The 21,834-nt window shown below is 31.3% G+C and overlaps 1 protein-coding gene and 1 pseudogene across 7 annotated transcripts in view; one reads left to right on the plus strand and one right to left on the minus strand.

The window, feature by feature from the left end:
- The window catches only part of LOC126884565 (C-terminal-binding protein), a 355,935-nt gene extending 335,646 nt beyond the window's left edge, over positions 1 to 20,289 (plus strand). For 5 of the 7 annotated variants that reach the window (XM_050650532.1, XM_050650535.1, XM_050650534.1 and 2 more), the window contains one exon: positions 6,494 to 20,289. In XM_050650532.1, the coding sequence (XP_050506489.1) occupies positions 6,494 to 6,582 (89 nt within the window). In that variant the 3' untranslated portion in view covers positions 6,583 to 20,289. Of the gene's footprint in view, positions 1 to 6,383; positions 6,432 to 6,493 lie in introns of those variants that run through there. The other 2 variants (XM_050650537.1, XM_050650538.1) reach the window with 2 other exon arrangements.
- On the minus strand, positions 12,571 to 13,493 carry LOC126884566 (aurora kinase A-A-like; annotated as a pseudogene).
- Positions 20,290 to 21,834: the final 1,545 nt, after the last annotated feature.

Consider the following 21,834-nt stretch of genomic DNA (forward strand, 5'->3'; position numbering starts at 1 on the left):
TCATCAAATACCTGGCTATTGCAAAGTCCTGAACACTGTTAAATTGTACTTATTTCGCTGGAGTAATATGTCATTAGTAGAAGTGTGACTAATATTGTACTAAATCTTTTAATTCAAGTAGATAGAGACAAAAAATAAACATTCTAGAATCTAAGTAAAAAGTGGCTCAGCCACATTCAAATTATTGATTAATGTTAAGAATAAGTAGGGTATAAAATATATAAAGTATACCCTTTTGATGCACTTAAAAAAATTCCAGATTCAAGTAACATAACTACCTAATTAAAACATATCAAATTTTGTTAATATGTCAAACTTTTGAGTTGTATTTCTATTGTTAATTTAATTTCATGCCTATTTGTATTTTTGCTTTTCTTGATAATCATATGTGACAAAATTATGTAACATGATTAACAGCCATAATATTTTTTTGAAATATTAAAATGTTTTGTTAAGTTTTGCCAACATAAAAAGTAAATTGTTTTAAAGGAAAAATGTTGGTTTCCCTTTATAATTTTCTAAATTGTGTAAATGAAAGTATATGTTTTGTATTTTTGTAATATTGTCGATCAAATAAAATGTCTTAAAAATCTAAATTTTGTCATTGAAAATAATAAAAGTAGCAGACAAGTAAAAAAGGAAGAATTCTCATAATAGAAACACTTCACATTAAATATAATATTATATAATAGAACTATTTCTTTACTAATGTGCGCCCCACCTTAACTTTACAGTACAGGTTCTTATGACCAACAGTGATGCGAAATTTTATCAGAAACAGGTTTTAAGCAAACATACTTTTTTCTATAGGATAACTAATAATAACTTTTTAATTAATATTATTGACATTTTGTGGCTGTCAGGGGTTCTAAAACATTTTGTTTTCAAAAAATACCTTTATGTGAACAAAATAAAAATATTTTTTATAAAACATTTATATAATGTATTTAAGCGCATAAATATGTTAAACCTACAGAAATAATTAAAATACATTTAAACTATATATTTTAGCTTCTTTCTATAATCCCGTCTTCCTCACTTTCACTGCCACTGTCGTAGGGTGTAAACACATTAAAAGTACATTAATTTCATGTTGGAAATCAGTCATTAAGGATAACAATAAACTGCAATTAGGATCCAAATTTTGCAAATAAGCAATGAGTTACTCAATACAATGTTATCAGTAATAATTTTAAGCTTATTTAATATTCTTTGTTATAATTTAATTTAGGTGAACCGACCATCAACAATTATACTTTATTTATTCTCAACTGTAGGACCTGGTAGGACAATATAAAACTTTACTTAAACTTGACTGACAATCTATTTTACATTCTTCTTGACATTACTTCAGAACTGTCTATACTGTCAATACATAAATGAACAACCATAGAACAACATCCACTTTTAATGTTGAATATTCTAACATTCTTAACCAAAAAAGTTATTACGCATATCGATTATAAAATTGCTGATTACTTTTCGAAAATGACTATCACTCACAAAAAACAATGAAAAATATTGTTTTACTTGACTGTAACGGGTTAGTTTTAATTTAACATTTTTAGGGACCTACATTTTTAGGACCTTCATAATGTCCGATTGAAAATTCTTTTGGAAGAAAATCGGCATCGCCGCGCTAAAAACTCCCATAAGGATTGTATTGCCGTATGTTCGTGTACTGTAAAGTCAAGGTGGGACCGACATTAGAAAATGTAAAGAACTATTTCTTTACTAGAGATATAACTAATTATACCTAAATTAAAAACAAAAGTTTGAAACCACAGTTCCACAGTTTGGCATCAAGTTAGTAGTGAGAACATGAGAAAACTTAATAGAGAATACTAATTTAGTTCTTATCATAATGCTATTGCATCCTAATTTTACAATCTCCAATTCCAATGGTAGGGGAATACCCTAAAAATGTTTTGTGAACAAGTAGGATACTAAATTAACTATTGAAATTTTTATAATGATTTTATTTGATGGTTAAAATTTCTATCAACAGCCAGCTATGTACTTTTATAGCAGCATGTGTTATCTTTCTTACCTACACTTGTCATTAAAAGATGATACATACATATATATTTGAAAAGTCATTATGCATAGTAGATTTTCAGTAAAAAAGTATCTATACACACAGGAAATCATTAAAAACCTCGCCTCTGTAGTTTATCTTGTAGAAACTGAAGAATGTAAGAACCTTTAGCATATGTATTATACAGTGGTGGGAGATGGTGTAATAACACAAGATGGAAAACATAATACATTGCAAAATAAAAAAAGATGAAACTGGTAGAGGTGTAAAATTATCGATAGGAACCTATAAGTTTACATCACATCACATATTTTCCCACCTTTAGATGTATCGGAGAGGTATGACAACTAATATTGTGATAATATGTCACAGATGTCTAAAGGTGGCAAACTATGTAATGTACATATATTTATAGGTTCCTATCGATAATTTTACACCTTTACTAGTTTCATCCCTTTTTATTTCACAACATATTATTTTTTTCCATCTTTTGCGTTATTTTGCTGGTTCTAAACACACTCATTACTGTATAGAACGTTAGAAGTGAGGTGTGCTAAAGATGTAGAACTAAAGGTCAATATAAATGCAATTTACTATTTTATTTGGAAAATAAGCCACAATTTAAGTTTGAAATTAAATTTATTTGATGTTTTGACTTCCACTTCGGAAATCATTATCAAAATAATAACTTTTAAATATGTATTGTATTATTTCGGATGTGAAAGTCATAAAGTCAAATAAATTTAATTTCAAACTTGTGGCTTATTTTCCAAATGAAATATTAAATTACATAAAATGTCACAAGGAAATAGTTTCAGAACATATATGGTTCTGAAGCTGTTTTATGGCACGTTAAAGCTAGGTATAGTCTTGATATTGATTTAAGCCGCAATTGATTGTAATGAAAATTTCCTTTTTTAATTGTTATTTGTCGTTTCAATCTGAAAATCGTTTTCAAAAAAGGTTATTTTAAAATAGTAAGCTGGTATTTATTGGCGAGGAACCGCAAAGTGGGCGACGCCTGGTGGCGAATTTGGAAAGCACCAACTCTAGGAAAACATTGACTTTGTCATTAATTTGTGTACATATTTGCGGTCAGTTTATGTTGAAATTAACAATGATTTCGACTTAAAAAAAACTATTGCAGTGTTCCTCAGTATTCATTCCTATTATACTCTACATAATGACGTAAACTAACCAATGCCAAATCACACATTTTGTTAATTTAACGTTTGTATTAAACGTAGTATTTTTTTAATGTTTAAGCGACTGCAAAATTAAATAAATCGCTGGTACCTATGATTGTGATTCCTAATACATTTCCAGTGAAAATAATAACTCTGATAAGTATTGGCGATATGCGTGTCCGCGAAGATTATAACTCCCAAAATATTTCTAATGAAAATATTCAGTTCATAATAGATGTCGACGAAAACAATTATTTCTGAGAACTTTTTACTAATTATAATTTTCGTGGACCCACAAACAGAAATGATGTTTTTTGCTGATACTCCTCAAAAAATAAATTTTTTCGCTAACACTTTATTAGGGATTATAATTTCCACAATCATATATTCGAAAATAATATTTTTCGCGGCGTTCATTGAAAGTTCTACTCTTAACGGCATTTTTCAGAGTTATACTTTTCGTAGGCGGCGGCGAAATAAAATATAGTATATATTCTGTACATAGAATGTACATTGTTATGCAAAATATTCCGACCACCTCATAATTTCCAGAACACAATTATTATAAAATAAATTCACCTACTTAGTTTCCAGTTGTTATTTAATTAAAAGTTTTTATCTGTTGGTGTAAAATAAATTGTAGTATACTTATTAACTAAATTAAAAAGAAAATTAGAAATTCTAAGATAGATTAATCATTTTTAAAACGCTGTATGATTAATTATCGGGGGGGGGGGGGGGGGGGGTAGCATCAAATTTTAATGAAAGCATACAGATGAAACATAATTTTAAGTCGTCTTTAACCTATAAGATGTCTTAGTGGCAAAACTTAGTGGTTACTTTGGCAAAACACTCGTGTAAATGATTTTAATTTAACGTTTTAGAACTGTGAGGTCAAAAGACAAAATGAATTGTTTTCCTAGAGTTATCATCCATCTTTGAAATTTTGAGCGCCCTCTGTCGGAATTTAATTTTGCGAATAATCTCTAGTTGTTTGGCGGTTATTGTTTTCCAAATTGACGTTTGAATAATGTGGTCTCGATCTTGTAGGCAAATAGCCATAATTTTAGTTGAAAATTCCGAGAGTGATGTTTGTGCTTTCAGAACGATATCAAATTCTGATTATTTTGTGTGTTCATGTATTATGTGTTTATGTATTAGATATATATTTATGTATTGTGTGTTGTATGTGTATTATGTATAATTGTAGATGATGTGTATCTGACTTTCTGTTAATCCCGTAAAGTTGGTATATTCTTGTTATTGACTTCTTTAACTATTGGCAATAATTGTGTTGTATGTGTATTATGTATAATTGTAGATGATGTTTATCTGACTTTCTGTTAATCCCCTAATGTTGGTATATTCTTGTTACTGACTTCATTAACTACCGGCAACCAAAGATTGATACATTCTGCTGATGAGTTTGCTACACATTTTTTTTATTAAGTAAGATGAGAGCTGCTTCTTTATTTTTCTCTTTTTGATGTCTATTTCTCTCATGACTATTGATTCATGTTTCCATTGCACTTGGTCATGATTGTTGTTGCACAATGGTAATCAAAATCGAAAAATTTAATTTTTATTACATCACTTGCCTCAGAATCCAATCGGTGTAAGTCAATAAATGTTTGAAATGAGATAAAAAAATGTTTGTGAAAATAGGTGCAGAAAAAATGAGGAGCCATTAGGGTATTATATTCATAAATACAAACAAGGACAAGCTATTTGTCGTTGGTGTATTCTTTAGTGTTACATCTCAAGTCATTTTTAGGGGAAACTTGACTTACACCGTTTGACTTCTGAAGCATCCATTTGTGTCAATCTTCTATAGACATATAGTCCAAGAGTCAGCGCTGAAAAATCTCTTTGAATTTACTAAAGCTAGATTTTTCACAGTTGATTACTGTGATTGTGTAGATCAACATACTGCAGTCGGTCAAGCGAAACGTAGAACAGGGGTTACTGTGAGGGTATCAAAGTTGCTTTCCTACGAAGGTAATTAAATCCATTTACTAAGGCTGAAAATCAGTACACACATTCTAAATTGAATATAAATAAAAGTTATTATAGTCGGTCAGCTGTATGACGGGACAGAGCCGGTCGGTCGGCCCTAATGAATGTACAGGGTTATTCACTATATTTTGACCCCCTTGTAAACTGCTTTATTTACAGAATTAGAAAAAAAATGTAAAATACAAAAGTTATTCGATTTTTTAATTATGATTTTTTGACATATACATCGTACTAGTGACGTCATCCATTTGGATGTGATGACGTAGTCGACTATTTTTTTAAACAGGAATAGGGGTCGAGTGCTAGCTCGTTTGAAAGGTTATTCAATTCTCAAATTTTCAAATTAAATTTCAATTTCTCAAATTCAATTCAAAAATTTTTAATTAAATTAATTGTTTAATTAATAATTTAAAAAAAATTTGGACACCCTGTATAAATAATGATATTAATGTTTATAGTACTATATAGAGAATTGAATAGCCTTTCAAATGATCTAGCACACTACCCCTATTCTGATTTAAAAAAATAGTCGATTACGTCATCACGCCCAGATGGATGACGTTACTAGTACGATGTATATGTCAAAAAATCAATAAAAAATTCAATAACTTTTGTATTTTACATTTTTTTCTAATTCTGTAAATAAAGCAGTTTACAAGGGGGTCAAAATATAGTGAATAACCCTGTACATTCATTAGGGCCGACCGACCGTCTCTGTCCCGTCATACAGCTGACCGACTATAATAACTTTTATTTATATGCAATTTAGAATGTGTGTACTGATTTTCAGCCTTAGTAAATGGATTTAATTACCTTCGTAGGAAAGCAACTTTGATACCCTCTCAGTAACCCCTGTTCTACGTTTCGCTTGACCGACCGCAGTATGTTTCGCTACACAATCACAGTAATGAACTGTGAAAAATTTAGCTTTAGGAAATTCAAAGAGATTTTTCAGCGCTGCCTTTCCGTCTAATACTATTTAAGTCAGATATGACACAAGAAAACAGTTACAGTACCTTTTTAAAATAAAAGTACATCAACCTATTTAAAATAGCTCTAGTATTCTTCTTATCAATGGGATATATCTGCTGATTGTTAAAAAAATCACTTGACTTTTTTAACAAACTTTCTTGTTGTTTTAGAATGAAGTAAAGTTTAATTTAGCAGTAGGATTATTAAAGTAGCATAGCGTAAGAATAACAGTAGCGACATAAATGAATGATGTAGATTCCATGATTTGATTTTTTTGCAGCCCATGAGTACTCCAGATCCAGCGAATCACCACGCACCCAAACCGGAACCGTCGGAAGTCCACTAACGGTGTCTCAACAACCCAGATAAGAGTTTCTTGAAGGGCAAAGTACTGCTAGGAATGTGTGGAATGCATGTCGAATCACATCATTTAAATAAGTTCATGTTCTTTCAACTCTTTAAGGTATACATATCGTAAAAAATGAAAAAATACTTTCTACATCACATGCCTTATGAATACAAAAAGAAAGAAAACGCAAAATTATTACCAACATGCTTGACTCACTCTGAAATATCTTACTCTAATATTTTAGTGATGCTTAGGATAATTTTACTGTGACTTTTTTCAACAATCAAAATATGTGTATATAAACGTTTTTTATATATTTTTATCTAAATGACTTTCTTATGTAACTTTCATCTTGGTTTCGTGATAAGGTGTTCAGGTGGGTCGAGGATGTACAGAGTGAGAGTCAACTTTGGAAAATATCTTCTGTCCATTACTAATGGCCGATTTCACCAATGACACATTATTGTTATTCAACCAATAAAACTGACACTTCTAAATTTCACCAACGTTAAATAAGACTTATTTTAAAAAAAGACTAAGTTTTCACTCTAATGGCATATAGCATATCCCACCAGAATGAAAACAATGGGAACCTTCTCTGGTTACACCTCCGAGGCTTCTACAATTTGCAAGCCATACGGATGCTGAGACTAAGGAAGATGAGGGAATTCTACAATTTACAATTCACGTCACATCTGCTCAGCGCGGTAAAGTTCCAACGAGACTGGTTCCCTTCATACTCCACACAGAGTAAATGTAAATCAAAAATGAATAACCATTTTCAATTTCGTTGCAAAACGAAAATACAGCCGAACCATAATCCAGTCCAATCAGAGAGTGCTGCAAGCACCTCTACCGGTTTCGAAACTTATTAGTCTCTATGAGCAGCATATGTGCCTCCTGATGAGAGACTAATAAGTTTCGAAACCGGTAGAGGTGCTTGCAGCACTCTCTGATTGGACTGGATTATGGTTCGGCTGTATTTTCGTTTTGCAACGAAATTGAAAATGGTTATTCATTTAAGACTTATTTTATTTATTTATCAAATAAATATTTACTGTTCGAATAAATTGACAAATTAATAAGCTGTAAATATCTATAAAGAAGTAAATTCGTTAGTTTAACATTAAATTATCAAAAGAAACACAATAAAAATATAATCAACTAATAAATTTTATTGGACGAATAACTATTCACTGATTTATTTGTTGTTGGTGAAACCGGCCCTAAATCACAGAAACTACACATCAATGTATTTGTTTCAATTTAACACCTATTTTGACAGAAATTGAATTAATATAACCAGTACCATTTTAAAAAGATCTGTGTGAATGGTATATCATTATCTCAAACTAGCCAATGTATTTTTTTAAAACAAATTTTTAAAAACTATTGCAAATATGTTAAATTTTAAAAAATGTAGGGTAAAATACGGTATTTTCTTGGTAATTTTGATGTTTATTATATTTTTGGATTCTAGTAAAATGTATTACTGTATGCAATGATTGCCAGTTTTTATTTGGAATAAAAACAAAACTTTAGAAAAAAAAATGTTTTTTTTTAGTGCTTCATGTCATGAGTCATAATAAGGCAGATTCTTACTTTTTGAAGAAATATTAAAATAAACATTTATTTCATCATTTCTTGTATGGTGTTTCACACATGAATGTTTCCTTCAGAAAATTCTTTTTGATAATTAATGTCATATAACACAATGGCCAGCCTTTTTTATTTATAATCTGCCCAATATTTCCTTATAAAATGGTCAAATGTCCAGTTATGTGCCACTTGTAGAAATACAGTCCACACCCCACCACAACTTACTGACGAAATCGAGTATCTCATACAAAGTTTGATTCCAAAGCCTCCTTAGACTGAGTTAGGCAGAGTTATTGCTTTATTATTATTATATCATTCTATAATTGTGGAAAGACTTGTCAGAGCAAATGACTTCCTTATGTTTTTTTAGGATTATTATCATTTTTGTCTGAAAATCTCTGCTTACTGGCTTTCTAATTGTTTGTGATTGGTATAAATGTTACAAATGACGTCTTGCAATATTAATTCAATATTTCAATAGGTATGTTATCATAATAAGTTGTTATATTTTTATCACAAAATTACCATCATCAAGATACCTAACTTTGCCTTACATGTTATATTAGAGAAGACTTCATAACATATTCATAAACAATTTATATCATCAACAAGCTGACAAAAATACATAGTAATATTTATAGTATAGTCGCTTTTTGCTCCGAATGTGCTTAAGACATTTTGAAACGATTATCTTCTGATTTTCTGCCAGAAAATCGAAAACCCACCTCGTCAATAATTTTAAGTACAGTTGGATCGTTGAAAGGGCCTTATTAAAAAATTACTTACAGTCGGAAAAATGAAAGAATCATGAACAATCACATCAATCACTTATTTTGTATTTGCTGTCTTTTTCTATAAATAAATGTTTGTTATAGAAAAAGATAGCAAATACAAAATATCTGATTGATGTGATGGTTCATGGGTATAGGGCTTTTCATTCACACTCATTTGTTTCGAGCTTCCGTCATGTGTCACATAATATTAATATATCTACGTCATACATCTTTGGTTTGTATTATTGGTTATATCAATAACGTAACGTGACACATGACAGAAGCTCGAAACAAATGACAATCAATGAAAAGCCCTATTCTTTAATTTTTCCGACTGTAGCTATTCAAAGTGAACTTAAATTGGTGCTACTTTAAAATGCGGTCTACCTGTCTCTATCTATTATAGTGTGCAAAATAAGCCAATTTATTCCTAACTAAAATAGTAAATTGATACGGCAAAGTATCAATTTACAAAATTTAAACAATAATTCTTCTGATTTATGCGCCTTATTCACTTTGTAAAATTTTTTTTTTGCTGGCACTGTATACCTACATGTGTGGTGTTATATACCATAATCTTTTTAATCTTTTCTCGGAAGGGTTTTGCACACTATAATGAAAATATTTACAACGTGAATAAAACGCATAAATCAGAAGAATTCCCATTTTAATTCTATAAAAAGTATACTTTGTCATATTAATTTAAAATTTTCATTGGGAATAAGCTACAAAATTAGTTTATTTCCAACCTAAACAGTAAACAAATATATCACAAAGGATTATTTGTAAAATTAAAATATTAATTCTTCTTATTTATGCGTTTATAAACGCGACGGTAGGCCCCATACTATAGTAGACTTCAATATTTTAAAATCGATTTCGTATTTTAAGTTGTTCAAAATCGTCAAATGTTCCTATAAGATTGTTGACTATATGTTTTGTTTACCAGCTAAATCTTTTTTTAAAAACTAAGTCATAATTGAACATATATTCCGTTTTCTTGCGCTTTCTGGAAAAACTAATTTGTTAGATATACTAGAATAAAAATTAATTGGTAGAAAGCTCCTCCATTAGATATTGCTACAAATGTGCTTAACGCACATTTTAAGACAATTTTCCTTATCAGAGAAACTCACCTCTTCGTAATCTTCACAATTGGCTCTTTCTGAACAGTGTTACTAAAATGAAACATTTTGGGATATCATTTAATAGTATAATATATAGTCTCTTAAGTCCCTTTTACTTTTCAGTGTCGGGACTTTTTTTTCAATATAAAAACCAGAAAAAAAAGGTGGGCGGCACAGCTGATGCACAAGTAATTAACTGGTGGCAATGAACGACTAAGAGGAGCCTGATTAAAAAGTCAAGTCGCAAAATATGAGTTTTTAAAAGAGGAAGTTAATTTTCTGGGATATAGTCACACAAGGAGCAATAAAACCGAATCCAGCGAGAATTGAAGCGATAGAAAAATATCCAATTACGAAAACAGCAAAGGAAATAAGAGGATTTCTTGGACTCCTGGGATATTATATGAAAATTAATTTGAGACTTCGCCAAAATCACAAAACCTCGAACAAAATGCTTGAAAAAGGATGCAAAATCAAACATATACACCCGAATTTGTAGAATATACCATAGTAATTTGTAATACAGTTCCCCAAATCTACACAGATCTTTTTCAATAACAAGATAGGAGAATATTTCACTCAATTTGAAATATCGTCTTTCTAATACCTCGTAACCCCAAAATCACGATTGTTCAGGAGACAAGAAAAACTATTGCTATTCATACACTCCGCAATGGGGATATGAGCTATTAGAAACCCATTTAATAATATAAGTAATGAAGTATGGCTTACAAGGTTTTTTGAACATGCAAGTTTAGTTTTACATTATACAAATTTGCAAAAAACGCGTTTTCCAATTTTTGTGAGTTACGAGGTATTAGAACGACACAGACGATATGCTGTCCCCACCTTTTTTTTTTCTCAATTTTTATTAAAAAACAATTTTATAAATAAATCTTTTACCTATACCAGATAGTCTATAGAAATCAGTACATTTTATGTAACATCACAAATTATTCCTATTTTTGTTTTAGTATGATACAGTTATGGCATAACTAGACCCAAACCCAAACCCATACATCCAAAGTGAAAGTTGTCCTTCAACACCAGATTGTTCTATATTATCCACATATTGTTCAGTAAAAAGTCACACCATTCTGAGCGTCGGGTTTGAGGGGGAGATGGGGGAGAAATCGGTAAATTAGGAGTTTTTTTACGTTTTTCGTCAATATTTCTAAAACTATGCGGTTTAGCGTGAACAATGTTCTATACAAAAATGTTCTACATTTAATTTTAAACAAAAAAGGTTCTATGCATAATCCTTCTAAAATGAACGGTTCCAAAGTTACGGAGGTAGTATTGTATAATTGGTTCAAAAAAAGGCCTAACCTTGTCATCCCAAATTAAAGTTTTCCTCCAACACCAAATTGTTCTATATGGTCCACATATTGTTCAGTAAAAAGTCACACCATTTTGAGCGTCGGGTTGGGTGGGGGAGATGGGGGAGAAATCGGTAAATTAGCAGTTTTTTACGTTTTTCCTCAATATCTCTAAACCTAAGTGGTTTAGCGTGAACAATATTCTATACAAAAATGTTCTACATTAAATTTGAAACGAAAAAGTTCCTATGCATAATTTGTTCTGAAATCAACGGTTTCGGAGTTACGAATGGTGTAAAGTATAGGTTTTCCATATTTTTTATATTGTTTGACTCAAGAAACTGACTTTTTTAACAGGATTGTGTTTTCTAAATATAATTTGCCATTTCATTGACCGGTGGTATGTTACTGATAAGCCCTTCAAGGAACGTCAACCTCACCAAGAGGCTTCTACAGGCCTAGGCCATATAAATCTCTGGTGCGGAGAAACCCAATGTGAACTTTCTATGGACAATGTCGCATGAATATCTTTCACAGGCAAAACATATAACGAAAAAGTAGATCTGTGGAGTTTAGGGGTACTGTGTTATGCCTGACTGGGCGACCACCTTTTGAATGCGAATGCGTTTCAAATTTAATGTAGAACATTTTTGTATAGAATATTGTTCGCGCTAAACCGCTTAGGTTTAGAAATATTGACGAAAAACATAAAAACTACTAATTTGTTGACTTGTCCCCTCCACCTCCCCCCAAACCCGACGCTCAAAATGGTGTAACTTTTTACTGAACAATATATGGACTATATAGAACAATTTGGTGTTGGAGGAAAACTTTTATTTTGGATGACGGGGTTAGGCCGTTTTTTGGACGAATTATACTATACTACCTCCGTAACTTTGTAACTGTTCGTTTTAGAAGGATTATGCATTGGGCATTTTTTGTTTAAAATTTAATGTAGAACATTTTTGTATAGAACATTCTTCACGCTAAACCGCATAGTTTTAGAAATATTGGCGAAAAACGTAAAAAAAAACTCCTAATTTACAGACTTCTCCCACACCTCCCCCCCAAAACTGACGCTCAAAATGGTGTGACTTTTTACTGAACAATATGTGGACTATATAGAACAATTTGGTGTTAAAGGATAACTTTCACTTTGGATGTCTGGGTTTGGGTCTGGTTATACCAAACTATTTGTACTTCAAGATCCAAGGATGGTTTAGTACATGGCCTAGTTCGAGCCTCAGTTCTGGTTTCACAACCAACAATTTCTTAATAAGACCTCCTGCTTCTGCTGATACATAAGGTGGAATTGTAAATTGGGCCTTGCTTATCCTTCTGTACGTATCGTCATAACTTTCACATTCAAAAGGTGGTTGCCCAGTCAGGCATAACACAGTACCCCGAAACTCCACAGATCTACTTTTTTGTTATGTGTTTTGCCTGTTACCATTTCAGGAGATAAATAATCTAAAGTGCCGCATAGAGTTGATCTTATTGAAGATGAAGCTGACCAACCAAAATCTGCTACTTTTATTTCCCCTTTGGCACCAAGAAGGAGGTTTTCGGGTAATTTGTTCTATATAAGCAGCAGAATCAGCCTCTGAAAATCTCTTGTTTGGACTTGCTGATAATTTAGAATAAACATCTCCATTAGGGGCATATTCAAGAATTATATAAACTCTAGTCTCATCATGGAAATAACGATACATTGTTAAAATATTAGGATGCCCCTAATGGGTCTGAATTTCAATTTACCTCCTAACTTGATGTTCATTATTAAGCTCTTTAGGTAATAGCAGATTTGAAAAGAACTTGCTACAAATTTAGATCTCTTTTCACAAGCTAAGTAAACATTTCCATATCTGCCCTTTCCTAAAGGTTTACCAATATCAAAATTTCTTAAGGTCCATTTTTCTTTTTCTTGCCTAGCCGCTCCATCTGAGTTTTGTTTGCCACTATTTTCTACTTTACCATCCTTATCGTGTACATTTTCTTTCATAGTTGGTTTTCTGAGCCATTCTTCGAGTGAACAATATAACAAAAATGTTCTTTGTTTTGTATAGACATGACTTTGTTTTTTCAATGTACATCTAGTAAGTTGTCGTTCCATCGTTTTCGTGGCCTTCCCACTGATCGTCTTCCTATTGGGAACCGTCTCTCACTGTCCTGACTACCCTATTTGTTGTCATTCGGCTTCTGTGGTCATTCCATTCTATTCTTCTGTTTCTTACCCAGTTATTAATGTTATCCACCTTGCATCTCCGTCGTATATCTGTACTTCTAGCACTGTCCCATAGAGCCTTACCATCGATTTTTCGAAGGGTTTTCATCTCTGCTGTTTCGAGCAATCTTTTTGTCCTCTCTGTGTCGGGTCGTATTTCTGCCGCGTATGTCATTATTGGTCTGATGTCTGTTTTGTACATTCTGCCTTTCATTCCTTTTCCGATATTTTTATTTCTCCGTATTGTGTCATTCGGGCAACCTGCGGCTCTGTTTGCTCTATTCACTTGATCTTCCACTTCTGTTTCGAGCCTTCCGTAGCTAGATAGTGTGATGCCTAGGTATTTAAACTCCATCACTTGTTCTATTATCTGACCTTCCAGCTCCAATTTACATCTTATTGGATCTGCTGTTATAACCATGCATTTTGTCTTTTGTGGGGAAATTAACATGTTAAATTTTCTGGCGATTATGTTGAATTGGTGCAGCATATGTTGTAAATCATCTTCACTTTGAGAGATTAGTATTGCATCATCCGCATAGCAGGTTATTTTAAGTTGTTTTTCTCCCTTTTGGTATCCATTTTTAGTTCTTACTTTTTTTTAACAAAAATGTTACTAATATAAATATCAAAATATAGATAATCCATAGATGAAGACGTATATTTTTGTACAAATTCAAATCCTAAAAATGATCTGTGGAAATCAATGGCACTTGATTGTAACATTTCCAGATTGGTTTTTTATGGCAAATCAACTTATTGCCATTGTTGTTAAAAGATTCTTTTAATATTTGTTAAACAGCTAAATCTTCTACATTAATATGACACAATTTCTAAATTTAGATAATTAATATTACATAATGAACTTAACCCATTCGCTGCCAATCAATCGCCAGCGCGTGATGTGGTTACTTCAGTCAGGTGCCGTTCACGCGCCGTAGAGTGATATGGTTACTGCAGTCAGGTGCTGTTCAACAGAATGGCTCCTAGCTGACTTCTAGTGTCTTGATAGGCAGCGAATGGGTTAAGAAGAACCAAATACATTTGATTTTCTGAATGTCATAGATCTTTTTATAGATTATGCATAGTGCCCTTTCTGGATTCCCCATTTTTGTCTTTTTCTATGAGTTTTACTCTATAGGATCGTATTAATTTGGTTTATATGTGCCTAGAATTGTCATCAAAGTTTGCAACATCTATAGTGACTCTCAAAAATCATAAAATTAATGCCATTTAATGTTTGACATGGGAGAAGAAGCCAAATTTCTCTGTGATGTAGTATTACACAAAACATTAAAAGTGACTACTGATCAGTTACATATTTAGAGAAAATGCCAAGTAATATATATTTTTATGTTGTTCTGAAGCTATTTTCTTGTGGCATTTTTATAATCAAGTATATTCAAATGGGAATTGTGGCTTATTTCCCATTTGAATATACTTGAATATATTTTTATTAGACATATACTTGCAAAAAAAATTTTAGCGAAGAAATTATATTCCAAAGCATTCAATTGACTCTGCCTGTTAGTTTCATTACTATATTTTCTGATCTATTCATGTTTGGTTTGTCATTTGTATATTTAGATGTTTTATCGCCAAGAGAAATATTTTTATGTATTTTTTCTTGCTTAATATTGTAGTGGGAAACCATCATTTGGTTTTTTTTTAGTATTATCTTAAAATGCGTTGACTGCAAAATACTTTGTTGGTAAAGTTTTTTTATAAAAAAAAATTATAAAATAGGTCTATGGTAAATCCGATCATTTAAAAATGCCGAAAATTTTGTTCTCGAGATCTTTTATCTAGAATGAGTGTTACTTTGTCACGTATTTGTCAAGGAGATTTACTGTTGACCCATTTGGTATGCTGTAGATTAAAAAACATATTCAGGTATGTCTAGTGCAGATCATAATGATCACATACACTTTTTTAATTTTTATTTCTGTGTCTTTATTACTAAGTGCATTATTATGTTGAGAAGAAAGCTAAAGTGCGGTATTTTTTACAAGAATAATTATATATTTTAAGTTTTAGTTGTCACCGTCAAGGGCTGTATTCTGAAACTGACTGTTAAGAAAGCAGCAAAATAAGTGTACACTAATAGAAGGTTGAAGACTGAAATATTTCAGTTGTGTAAATTATAAAAAAAATTTACAAATGTGTATAAAATTGTAACAAATATTTAAATGTTTTAATTTAAAAATAAAAATATGTATGAATTTAACTTTACAAAAGGAATAAAAATCGTATTTACTGTCTAACATTTAATAAAACACTGTGATAAGTGAATACCCCATTTAATATTTTCAATTCCGCCAACACGGCTCCCGTGTTCACACTGTTAGAAGGGTACTGCCCTGTAACGTTTCAGCATAGGATTTTGTGTTCCTACTGTGTAGGTGCATGTGGCCTGACAACGACTATGGTATTTTCAAGGGACAAATAAACGTGACATCTGTTCCATTCAAACGCTTCTTCTAGGAGAGTATATATTCTTTGCGCTGTTATCAATCGGGTGCCACCGACTCGGCTACCGTGTTTACATTTCAACAATTTTCCAATAACTGTACAAATGGGCACATGAGACAAATATCTGATATTGTCCCGGCGCGGAGGCCGGAGCTGAAAGTGTTAATGGCTACATTTTTGTGTTATCTTGAATATCTCATAGTAGTTCTTTTCTACACAATTTCATTTCCACTGTAATTATTAATCCAATGTAGTGGCGGTTTATATTCTGCATATACCTTACACCCGGTGATAATTGTTGATGATCTCTTCTTATTGGGGTACTCTATCCATTACATGCATAGGAAATCGTCAATGCCATATGGATTTTCTTGTTAAACTGTGAAATATTTTATTTGATATTGTTCCAAATTACTTAAGTGAATTCACAAGTCAGATTATTCTTCATCCCGGATTCCTGTCAATATTTCCAATAATGCAGATTTTTTTAGTTTTTCACAGTCTGCCTGAGTTATTCCAGACAAAAGATAATGGACAAAAGATTTTGTCCAGATTTTGTCAGAACAAGAGGCTAGATGTTTCTTAAGATAAATTGGTAGCTGCTATAAGTTAGGTTCTTTATTTTAAGAAATGATACCGTTTTGCATTGAATGTGCAGCCTAGACCAGAGACCAGTATATTTTAAGACTAATGTATAATCTGGTTACTTGCACTTCCTCATCTAAACCTTTCTCCGTCAAGTTCTCTGCCAGTCCTTCCATCTTCTTCGTTTTCCTCTACCTCTCCTTCCACCAACCAGCTAACAGCTATATCATTCGTCCCTCATAGTTTTCTATAATAATCATGTCTATTTTTTAGAGTATGTCGCTATTTTGTGCTACATGTTTTGCAATCACATCATGCACCAGTAATTAATGATCTAATGTCCGACTGGTATATTATTTGACAAAGAATGACATGATTTCAAAGTCAGTTAAATATAATAAATTTTTTCCTAGGGCGTTGTTTTTCAAAATAACAACCTAGGGGTTTAAATAACTAGTTAGATACTGTCAAGTTGACAAATAACAACCTAAGTAAAACTGTGGTTACGACTATTGCTGGTAAATGTACTTATTTGAAAACTAATTAATTTTTTACATTTAAAGAATATTTTGTCGGATATTAGACGTTGAAGGCACCGCGGGTATTATGGATAATACCCTTGGTACCTTAATAATTATAATTGATAGTTTGTCAATAAACATATAATCGACTGCCTTGCTTGTGATTCTAACCATCAGTTATTACTTGCCCTATAAATAATCCAATATAAAAAAAACTAAAAGCACAAAACTTATAGGGCATCTGATTAGAAAACACCAAAATGTAGTACAACTCCAAAGTATTGAAAGTTAAACAAATGTAAAAACACATTCACTTAACCAGAGGAATTATTGGATACCACCAGCCCAGTTGTCTTAGAAAATATTAGTTTTTTGTAAAATAAAATTTGTAATAAGGAAAAAGTCTATAGAATTTTTGAAAGCAGTATGAGAAGATTCTTACTTTACATATTTCCTCTAATCGATTTCATTGGGCAGTGATTGTACTCATGTAAAGTATGAAAATGTGAATACTGCTTCACAACATAAAACGTTTTAGTTTTTAACCCATTACACCCATTTAAAACATAATGTTTTAATATACTAAACAGTAAGTAGTAGGTAATGTTAAAAAAAATATTTTTGCTGCATTCTCAACAGTTGATTTTTGTAGTATTGAACCTGTACATGTTACAATACCTATTGTTTATTTAGGAAATGCTGCAATGTTGTATGAATGATTAATAGCCCAAAATGTTTGAGTTAAGACGTTTTTAGACAAAATATACTATAAATTATATGAGAATAAACTATAAGCTGAGACATTGTTGAAAACAACCAGTGAGGAAGGATGGTGAATAAAAGTGGACTTAAGAAACAATTTGAGGTGAAGTGTGCGTACGAATAAATTTCATATTTGTAGAATATTAGTGATATTTGTGACTAATTTCAGTAACATACAAAATGCTTATGATTTATTGCGTATTTTTGTTAAAGGACTATACACATATATTTTTTTGTTGTTGTTATTTGCAGTAATAAAAACTACATTCCATACATTGGTTTAGCAACAAAAACGGGTTGGATAAGGTTGTGTACCACAAAATTGACAGGCAGCTTGAACTGAATTCTCGACAAAAATGGAAAATCCCCTGATATACGTGTTGTACCAAATTTTGGTCTTGGATGATTGTATGGATATTAAAAATACGAACATATTTTGAAATAGACAATGTTCAAAAAGTATCTATAAATTAATATATTCACAGCCAAGAAAAAGTGAGTGAAATGCACGACTACCATGTAATCATCTTTCCAACGACATATTTATTGATCGAAGGATGATACATTTATGGTAGAGGTTTGTTTTTACTTGCGTTTCAGCCAATTTGTTAACGTCTAATTGTTTAGGCGCGCTTTTTCTCTACTATGAGTTGATTATGAGCTACAAAAAAATATGTTACAAAAAAGTATTACTTAAATAACATTGTTATAATATATGATGTAAGTCTACTTTTATGAACAGTTGCCTGATATTTGAAAGCCTCAGTATTAAATATATGTTAGTCAGTAATAATTTGAGGTATCACAATAAAGGGCCTATAGCTGGGTAAGATGATAAAAAATGCCCCCAACTCTATTCAAATTCCATATAGGCCACTTTTTAGCACATAATATGGAAAAACTCACTTTCTGAAATTTTTAGCCCCCTAGGTACTCACGTCACCCACCAACAGCCTAATTAGGCTTTTATGTTTTTATTTTTTATCTCAGCCGCATCGAGAGCTAGAGAAAAACTTCAAATAAAAAAGTTATAGCTTTCAAAAAGTGAAAATTTTTTTTTATTTATTTTTGACGAGAAATTTGAGTTTTTAAACGGATTTTAAAATTGCAAATGAGTAAAAAAAAACTAAGACACTCGTTCTCACGAAATATTTCATCCTGATTTTTTTAAAATTGGTGAAACATAACTCTTAAAAATAGAAATCCGCATATTTCCCCTTTTTCCGCATTTTAGGTAAAATTTTATAGATGTCATCTCAAAAAAGCTAACACCGCCTCTAGGATAGGTAAATAACTGAAAAATAATTGGGGTTTGCTTAGTAAAAAATTTTTGTTGAAGAGAACAAAATTTTATACCCTTTTTACGATTTTGCTGAAACTACTGGCAACATTGTAATACAATTTGGCGGGTTTTAAGAGGTAGTTATTGTGCATTTTTTGTACAAATTAGAATGTTATATTCATCATTGGCGCGCATAGGGGTAATAGTCTGAACTTTTTAAAAAAAGAAAAATAGTATGCCACTGAGATATTTCAAAATAAAAATCATTTTTGAATTCCTCGTTCAATTTGTGATAAAAAATCTATCTTCCCCTTTTTTCATGACGCGTCTTTTTCATGCAAAAAATAAAATATTAACAAAATAGAATAATAAAAACGTAAAAAGCCTAATTAGGCTCTAGGTGGGTCACTGACCACCTAGGGGGCTAAAAATTTCAGAAAGTGGTTCTTTACATGTGCTAAAAAGTGGCCTATATATTTGAATCGAGTTAAGGGCATTTTTCATCATCTTACCTGGTTAAGCCCTTTGCAATTACTACCATTTATTTTTATAGTGAATATAAGAAAGTATTTTAAAATATGTTTTGAACTGTAACTAACATTAAGTAAAAATTGCAAAAAATATGATAACAACTCAATTATCTAAGACCAAAAGTGTGATTTTGTATATCCTTTATATTTCTATTTTATTTAAATCAATAAGTTGTGTTTAGTTATTTCGCTATTATACTCAAATGCAATGTAATTGAGTAAAGTTCTTCTACTATAAAATACAATTTAAATTAGGCAAAATGTGCTCGATATGTTTATGAAATTTTCTGTTATACAGCCTTATTCAAAGAGATCTTAGTGGTGTACTATTTGCTCAGTATATTTTTATAAAAAAAATTGAAAGGAAAAAATGATTTACAAATTGTAGAAAATGGTTCACCAACTGCAAATCTGATTTGGGAGACGAAAGTACGCAATAACGTTTTTATGAACACAATAGTACAGCATGTGAAATGAAAATTGTAGGGCTATTGGACTTCCACAAAATTTTCAAATAAATATCTTGAAACTTATGTGATTATTTATTTATTTGTTCCCTGTGTCACTGTTTTTTAATAGAATAATTTGGTATTAAGTTGAATTCTAAGACAAGAACGATGTATTTCATAGGAAGTATGGAAGAAAATAGTAAAAGTAACTAAAAGCCATTCTACAGAACCCCTAAGACGATAAGAACACAAATAAAAACATGAAATATACAGCCTCAAAGATAAAAATGGAGCAGTAATAACATATACAAAAGAAATACTTAAAAGTTGGAAACAACACTTTGAATAACTATTAATGAATATAAACTAAAGCGACATTATTGAAGAACATATATTGGAAGTTAAGTATTTTCGATGGAAAATAAGCCACAATTTTACCAAAAAAATGAATTTATTAACGTTTCGACGCCCAAGTCGGGTGTCGTTGTCAAAATAAAAAATAATACTAAATAAACAAAAATGTTGTTGCTTAGTAAAAAATTCTTCTAATAATTTATTTAATCTGACTCATTTATATTGGCAATTCAGACATACATATATTATACATTTTAAAGTAGAATACTTTAAAATGATATTGCCAATATTTATGAGTTGCGTACCTGGGACGACTTTACTGAAAGATAGTTTGAAAAAATCATAGCATGTGATCTGTCTTTAAAAAGACAACCAAATGCAACGATGACAGTAAAATTCTCACGCTAGAGATTCCATAGTAAATCACGAGGGAAAACCAGGAAAAAACCTCGTGATACTATCCCGAGATCGTAAGTATTTGGACTTACATTTAGTTTACTGTCAAAACTAATACCAAATTCTGACTTTAATGTATATATGCTATTTTAAATTATAAATAATAATATTACATAGATACATAAATAATACTTTCTTTCTTCCCGTTCTTGTACCCTATCAGGGTGTCAGATTTGGGATCGCTATTTTAATTTACAATCATCCATCTCTTCCATTCTTTTCTGTTTTTCGCCATTATTTTTAATTCCTCTAGTGATTTTCCTTTAACTTTTCCCGCCTCTAATATTTGCTGTATCCATTTTTTTCTTGGTCTGCCTCATTTTCTTTTTGCAATGTTCCTTGCTCGTGGATTTTTCTCGTAATTCTGTTGGGTTGCATCCTCATCAAATGCCCATACCAATTAATTTGTCTCTTTTTTAGTTTATTCATTATTGGTTCTTGGTTGGCCATTCTCCTAACAGTCTCGTTGCTTAATCTATCCCATTTTGTCTTTCCAACTATCCTTCTTAAATGTCTCATCTCCATTGCATTTATTCTGCTCTTATGTTTTTCCAGAATTGTAAAGTTTTCACTTGCGTAGAGCACAGTCGGTATCACTATTGTGTTATATATGTTTATTTTGGTATCTCTTGCAAGTTCTCTTTTCCCCAGTATTGGGGTAAGGCATGGTATAACTTTTTTGATTTCTTTGCTCTATTTGTTATTTCCCAGTCTATTTTTCCGTCGTTAGTAATGATACTTCCCAGGTATTCGTAAGTTGTAACTATTTCCAGTTCTGAGTTCTTGCATTTTATCTTTATTTCATTATCTTCTTTGCCG

This window comes from Diabrotica virgifera, chromosome 5, assembly GCF_917563875.1.
Source record: "Diabrotica virgifera virgifera chromosome 5, PGI_DIABVI_V3a".
In the NCBI taxonomy this organism is placed as follows: domain Eukaryota; kingdom Metazoa; phylum Arthropoda; class Insecta; order Coleoptera; family Chrysomelidae; genus Diabrotica; species Diabrotica virgifera.